Source organism: Sinocyclocheilus rhinocerous, unplaced genomic scaffold, assembly GCF_001515625.1.
Source record: "Sinocyclocheilus rhinocerous isolate Xijiao unplaced genomic scaffold, SAMN03320098_v1.1 scaffold2063, whole genome shotgun sequence".
NCBI lineage: Eukaryota > Metazoa > Chordata > Actinopteri > Cypriniformes > Cyprinidae > Sinocyclocheilus > Sinocyclocheilus rhinocerous.
In genome coordinates, this window is record NW_015636724.1 from 176,714 (window position 1) to 184,543 (window position 7,830).

The following is a 7,830-nucleotide window of genomic DNA, read 5'->3' on the forward strand; positions in this document are numbered from 1 at the left end:
GCAGAGTTTAGCTCCAACTTGCCTCAACACACCTGCTGGGAAGTTTCTAGTATGCCTATAAGAGCTTGATTAGCTGGTTCAGGTGTGTTTAATTGGGGTTGGAGCTAAACTCTGCAGGACACTGGCCCTCCAGGACCGAGTTTGGGCACCCCTACTCTAACCATTAGGCCACGACTTCCCATAAGCACCCAAAACCAGACATATACCAGCAGGGACATACCATGAGGGCAGAAGGGTCCATCCCAGGAAACACAGGGACTCTCTTGGGCTGGCTCGGGGCTGGAGAGGATGTGACGTCCTGGGACGGTTCCTCTTCTGATTCAGAGTCCGCTCCATTGGACCACTGATCTTTTGCTTCTGTAATAGATTGTTTTCTGTCTAATCAATCATTGACATAAAGGTTTGTGGAATTTCTGCAGTTGAAGCATACAGATTCTAAAGGATTTAGACTCTACCCCACTAAATTCCCACTAAAAATGTAACGTAATGTAACTATGATTCAGTGTTAAAAAAAAACCGGCTCAGCACGGGACATCATCTTAATAAATTGTTTTTATTTGTGATATATGATAAGATGTATGATATGACCTGTGGAGTCACAGAACCTCCAGTCGGGTTGTGTTCCCTCTGTCAGAGAGGGCAGGGTGACTCTCTGTCGTATAGAACGAGACGGTCTGGAACGCTTTATGCTCCGTTTCTTCCCCAGATCAACCTTTGAACGGAAAACTCTGGAGTCCGGTAGAGGAGCTGCAGTCTAATCCAGCATTTCACATGCAAAAATACACACATTAACACAAGTACACAATTCTTTATATCATATCATATTATATTATTTTTATATTATATATATACATTTAAATAATTATAGTATAAAGATTATTTTATATTATTTTAGAAGACTTGAGTATAATATAATAGATATGAATTCTAGATAAATTAATATGAATTCTTATGAAATTTTTATCTGTTAAGCAGAAAATTCTAATGATCCTCATGCATTACATTATATTACTGTAATACATATTGAAAAAAATCGAATAAAATCCTAACTTATAATGGATATAAAACATTTGAATGGTATTGTATATAATGCATATAAATTTAAACATATAAATACATGAATAAATAAAAATAATCTAAATATAAACATAATATATATAAATGAAAATACAAAAACATTTATATATATATACATATATATATATACATATTTAAAAATCTGATAAAATCATAACTGAAGTGTACCTCAAGAACTGGTAGCGGTTCGGGCTCCTCCTGAATTGGGACGTCTGCTGTGTCTGAATCAGTAGATGTATTTCGTCGTCTGGCCTGAGTCAGTCTCTGTAGGACTTGATTGATTCTGGCCTGTGTAGCGTGACTGAACAGATAAAAACATATGAAATCAACCCACATGTAACTCTACAGCGAGAGAACTGATGTTTGATGCTTTTCATGACCACTAGGGGACAGTCTGAGCAAAACAGATGTCTGATGACTGTTAGTCTAAAGCAGGGCTGTCCAAACTCGGTCCTGGAGGGCCGGTGTCCTGCAGAGTTTAGCTCCAACCCTGTTTTCATTTTGTTCGTCGGTTTCCCCGATTAGATTCTCTGTGTCCTGTTCTGCAACTGCATCCTCCTCGGGCTCACCGTCCTTCAACTGACCCTGCAGGGTTTAATGAGAGCAAACAAACACATATACTTCAATACTCAGATTACAGTAAAGTCCTGCTGATAACACCAGCGAGTAGCCACATTGTATGTTGGGTTGTGGATGCTGGTGTAGCCAACAGGCTTCTTAACCAGCTAAACCAGCTCCACTAGGAAAACCATGCTGGTTGATCAAGTTTCTTTTATAAACAGCTTGCCAAGACCACCACCAAACCAGCTCAGACCAGTATAGAAAGACTCTAGACTCACCTCAAAGCAGTGTTGTTATTTATCTACGATTATAGCTTTCATTAATATTCTCAATTAGACATTTCTCATTTTGATTTAGTATAATGATGTACTATAAATAAATAAAACAGATATTATATATATATAATCAAAATATTAAAATATTTAGAATCTAAATATTAATAAAATCTATAATCGTATCTCAATTCTACTAAAATAACATTGTTCAGATAAATGACATTGTTATTTATTTTCAGTTAATATAGTACTTAAACTTGCAACTTAAACATGCACATTTGTGTTTGTTTTCATCTAATATTTACATTTACATTTAATTTATATTTATTGCAATTAACCAAAATGGGTTTTTTTTTGTCTTAGTTTTTAGTTAATGATAATAACTCTTTCTAATAATCTCAAAAAAGTACTCATTTACACAAAGGAGTATGTAAAGATCTTGGACTGTGAGGACAGACTTCTTAAAGTTGCAGGTTTGATGTTTTTTTACGGTTAGCTGGCAGAAAATGAACAAACGACCACCACCAAATGAGTAAATGGTAAGCTGAAATTGAAACATAATACATAATTTAAATCACACAACTATAGTCAACCAAAACGAGAAATTCCAAAGAGAAGTTAACGTCCTATTGAAGAATAATATCAATGACCAAAACAAAAGATTAAAATATAACACTTAATAAAATGATATGAAATATTTTATTTGTTCACTTTCATGCCATGTGAAATATTTCCTCAAAATCCTCAGGTAAATATTTTAGATCAAAGGGAATCAGCTGACAAAAAAAAAAAGTTTTCTTCTGCTGTCATAATTTAAATAATCCATGAACCTCATGGCACGACACATTCCTGGAGTCAAGCCATTAAAACGAAACTCTGAAGACCAAAATAATTGTAGGTCTCAGTGTTTTTATGATAGATAATATTTTACCAAATGGCTAGAATATTTATACATGCATTCAAAATATATTGTTGCATATAACAGACTTGCAGTCACACTTTTGGGAACCATTTCTCACTATTAACTAAATATTAACTATAATTTTTGCCTCAATAAACTCCTAATTTGCTGCATATTAGTTAGTAAGGTAGTTGTTAAGTTTAGGTATGGGGTAGGATTAAGGGATCTAAAATATGGTCATGCAGAATAAGGCATTAATATGTGCTTTATAAGTACTAATAAATATAGTGATATGCATGCTAATAAGCAACTAGTTAATAGTGAGAATTGGTCCCTAAATTAAAGTCTTACCAGAATTGCATAATGCATAAGGCAAAATACAAATTCAAACAGGCAAAAAAAAAAATTATGATCAGAAAATTTCAATTCACATTCTGTTGGCAGGCATGACAAAAAGTTTTCCTATCATTTTGGTGCTAAGTGATGAGTTAAAACTCACACTCAGCTTACACACACCCCCCAAAACCACATACGCTGCAAACAGAAAAGCACCAACAATCCAGGCATACATGTTTTAATGATCACAGGGGCGAAACTGTCCTTTACAAACACAACAAACCCACACACGCTCTCTCAATCATCCAGACACATCTTTGTACACAGACCAGATACTTTGAATTTCACGTCACTCTGCTGTTTTAAACATGTCAGCGTACAAGAATTGTTACTAGGAAACAAAACACTTCCTCGTAAACAAGCTCTCTGTGAGCAGCACATTAATGTTCATTCTAATAATGTTCAGTCCATCACGAGACAATCCCATAAACATACAACAATGACTGCTGGACTGTATTTCTGATCTGTACACGTTACTCACAATAAACAGCCCCTCTTCTGCATCACACCCATCATTCATTTCTCTTCTATACTGATACGGAGTTGGAGGCTCTTAAAGTTGCTGTGTATGATGTTTTCAGTGTTGAAGTAATAGAAACCGGGGGAAACTGTGAGATGCTTTTGGTATGAGAAAAATATAAGTGTCAAATTATAATGACAAAGACTAGATCAAAATATTAATAACAGGGGTTGGGGGCAATCTAGTGCTGTCAAACGATTAATCGCGATTAATCGCATCCAAAATGAAAGTTTTTGCTTATATAATATATGTGTGTACTGTGTATATTTATTATGTAGATATAAATACACACACATGCATGTATATATTTAAGAAAAATATGTTTTGTCACTTAAAAAATAAATGATATTAACCCACTTTATCTCAAATAAGAGGCAACAACAGCAATAAAAACCACAGTTTGAATATATATTAATATTACTAGTTTAAAGCTTCATTTATTGCAGCTGTCAGGAATAATCTAAAGCAAAAGTGATTACAGTTCTACGTCAGTAGCACCACACTCATGCGTCGTGGTACTCTCGTGAATGGAGGTGACAGGGAAGAGAAGAATTGTTGAATAAAATCGTTTTTTTTGTTTTCTTTGCACACAAAAATGATTCTCATAGCATCATAAAATTACGGTTGACCCACTGATGTCACATGGACCATTTTAATGATGTCCTTACTACTTTTTTGGGCCTTGAACGCTTCAGTTCCCTTGCTGTCAATGCAGGGTCAAAAAGCTCTCGGATTTCATCAAAAATATCTTCAGTTGTGTTCCGAAGATGAACGAAGGTCTTACGTGTTTTGAACGACATGAGGGTGAGTAATTAATGACTGAATTTTCTTTTTCTTTTTTCTTTTTTTAGGTGAACTATCCCTTTAACCAGAATTTGCATGTACATTGGAAAATGATGTGCATGTAAACATGGCTGATGTGCATCTTTAATTTGTGTAGTTACTCACTAGGGAAATTTAGGACTAAATGACTGCTCTACTGTTCTATGAGCACCATTAGAGTCATCCAGTGATATTTTAGTAACAATCCATGAGTCATGCAGCAACTACTGAACTAAAACACGCCATCAAACTTTATACAGACTAATTTTACCATTCAAAAGGCTGCAGTCAGTATACATTTAAAATGTTACAGAAGATTTCAAATAAATGCTGTCCTTTTGAACTTTTTTGTTCATAAAAGAATCCTGATGAAAAATGCTTCACCGGTTAGACAAAAATATTAAGCAGTTTTCAATGCTGATAATAAAACATGTTTCTTGAGCAGCAAATCAACATATTAGAATGATTTCTGAAGGGTCATGTGACACTGAAGACTGGAGCAATGATGCTGAAAATTCAGCTTTGATCACAGGAATAAATTACATTTTAAAATCTATTCAAATTATATTGTAAAGTATATTAAAATAGAAAACTGTTATTTTAAATGGTAATAATAGTTCACAATATTACTGTTTTTACTGTATTTTTAATTAAATAAATACAGCCTTGGTGAGCATAAGAGACTTCTTGCAAAAACATTTAAAAATCTTACAGACTCCAAACTTTTAAACTGTAGTGTATGTCCATCTAAAACCTCTGTATAGACACACGTGCATGTCTGTGGGATGGGTGCCATATTCACCAAATTAGTCCAATTGAATTCTGTGAGTTTTGGGTGGATCAAGACCTGTCATGACTGACAGAGATGCATGTAGGGAAAAGAAGATCCAAAATGAGAGGATGAGCAAATTTACGAGTGAATAAAAACAAGCCTAGACAGCTCGAGATTCCGAATTATTCCAGAAGAACTCGCATCCTGTTTAACAGCATCTGATGTGAACACACTGACTCAGCGACAGCAATTGTAATCAGATTCTAATGAATAATAATAATAACACCGGCCAGCATTATATTTGCTGAATGAAATCCAATACTTGTATCATACTAATTTTGGGGTGCAGATTCCAAATATAAGTGCCTGTTTTGCTCGAGCACGTCACGCTTGCAAATACATTTTGTAGCATTTTTGCTTCTGATAACCATTTGTAAGGTGAAGTCTTGTATTATCCCTTTATCACCAGAAAAACACCACAAAGACATGATTCCTGTCTTTTTCTGAGCCAGATTATGACTCTTTCTTTAACTCTCAGCCTATTTTCATGTGCATGAATGATTCTGAAGACATTAGTATATGCCTATATAATTATATAGTTATAATTATGACCAATGACAGAAGAAAATGCAAACATGACCCAGATATTTTCTGCTACATCTGCGGGTGTTTTACTACATTCAAAATGCTTATCTTGCTTATTTTGTAACGTTCTCTGACAATAAATGGGATATTTGAACAAATTTTTCCCATTCCTTTACAGATTGTAAGTTACATGACACATTTTGAATACTTATTGTTGTCATTAAAAACTTTTGACATTTGACTGCTTTTGTTATTTTGATACATAAATTGAAAAATCTTCATTCTTATTTCGTGAAAAAACTGTATGGCATGGAAAGTTTTCATAGAGTGTTTTTTTTTTTTTTACTCAGCATCATCAATTTAGGCAATATTAGGGCTTTTTTAGCCATTCAGGAGATTTTTTTTCAATCATCACCAAATCTTTCACAAAGCAATGCTTTATGCATATTTTGAGAGCATGCAGTAAAAACATTTGTGAATGTTTTGTAACGGACTGTTGAAGATCTTTTAAAGAAAGTGCAATGCCTTAAAGATCGGATGACAGAGCACGAAGAAACAGAAGAAAGAGCAGAAAACATTCAGCATAGTCTTACATTATTTGAGTTTGATGCAGTCGTGCGTTTGCGCAGGGAAAAACGCTGCCGACTTTGCCGAGAGAGATTTCGAAGAGACTGTCGACCACGAGCCACAAAACTTCTCAGCGGTGAGGTGGCCCTCTCAAACCTTCCCACTCGTTCTTCATCCTCCTCTTCCTCGATTACTCCCTCACGCTCCAAAGCGCCCGACATCAACTCCACCGCCTCCTGTAACGAGCGACGCATGTTGCCCACCCATCCCGACACCTGCGTCTGCGCCTCGGACAGTTTGTTACCCAAGAACTGCATCTTATTTCACTCAACTGACAGAGTATGTTGAGAAAGTCAGTGGTATCTGGCAGGAAACAGCTCGTTTTTTGGGAAAAATCCCAGATATGAGGTCTAGAGGGCGTTATAGCCAACATGCATTGGCATCTCTGTAGGCATCTTGATTTGTGTTCCAAATTGGACCAGACTTTATGTCAATGTCCATCACAGAAAGCACTTCAGGTTGTCAATCAATCCTAGACGCTCTTCTAGCACCTTCCTCCGCAAAACGCATTTAATGTCAATCCATTCTGCAGCTGAACTTCTCTTCTTGTTTAGATGAGGTAGAAACACAAATCTGGGAATACAATCTTCTGACACTCAGATATTAAAGTCTCGTAAGCTTCACTCTTGTGCAATTCCCCCAGATCTCAATGGAAAAACATAGCAGCACTCCGGCAAGCCCACCGCTTACGCTTGACACGCTGCAGGTACGAACAGGTACCGGAAACAGACACAGCCCTCAAATGAGTGACAACATCCCTCAGAGAAACACAGACAGAGAGAGAGAGAGAGAGAGAAAGGGGGAAGGGATGAAAGAAGATTAAGGACATTTATGTCACTGCATTTGAAATAGTAAAATGCAGACGGACTGAGAGAGAAAATAGGAAAAATTTTATGTGGGAACCTTTCTGTATCTGTGAACTTTGGAAGAGAAACTCTAAACCACAAAACCCTTATGCAAACTACACTGCTGAATCAGGTGCTTTATACTTCACTGTGCATTAGTTTGACTATTTGTCATGACTAACAGGCTGTGTTTGTCTAATATGAGCCATAGCGTGTGTGTCTGCAATAAACTCTCCTTGACACCAGCTGTTACGCTTAAAGTAAGTACAGGTTTAACTGGAGGACATTTATTTCACACTAAATAATCACACAGGATAAGAAACTCTGTAGTAGCCATTCTAAGTATAAAATAAAGATGCTTGGTAATTGATAGGAATATTTGTATGAAATGGCTTTCACAACACATTTTGCGATAGATAGATGGATAGATAGATAGATAGATAGATAGA

General features: G+C 35.9%; 1 protein-coding gene across 1 annotated transcript in view; it reads right to left on the minus strand.

The window, feature by feature from the left end:
* The window catches only part of LOC107748068 (trichohyalin-like), a 30,367-nt gene that overhangs the window by 6,153 nt on the left and 16,384 nt on the right, over nucleotides 1–7,830 (minus strand). Inside the window, exons 4-7 of the mRNA XM_016562724.1 lie at nucleotides 1,525–1,662; nucleotides 1,246–1,365; nucleotides 589–754; nucleotides 221–357 (exon numbers count right to left, since the gene is read on the minus strand). Of these exons, the coding sequence (XP_016418210.1) occupies nucleotides 221–357; nucleotides 589–754; nucleotides 1,246–1,365; nucleotides 1,525–1,662 (561 nt within the window). The remainder of the gene's footprint in view (nucleotides 1–220; nucleotides 358–588; nucleotides 755–1,245; nucleotides 1,366–1,524; nucleotides 1,663–7,830) is intronic.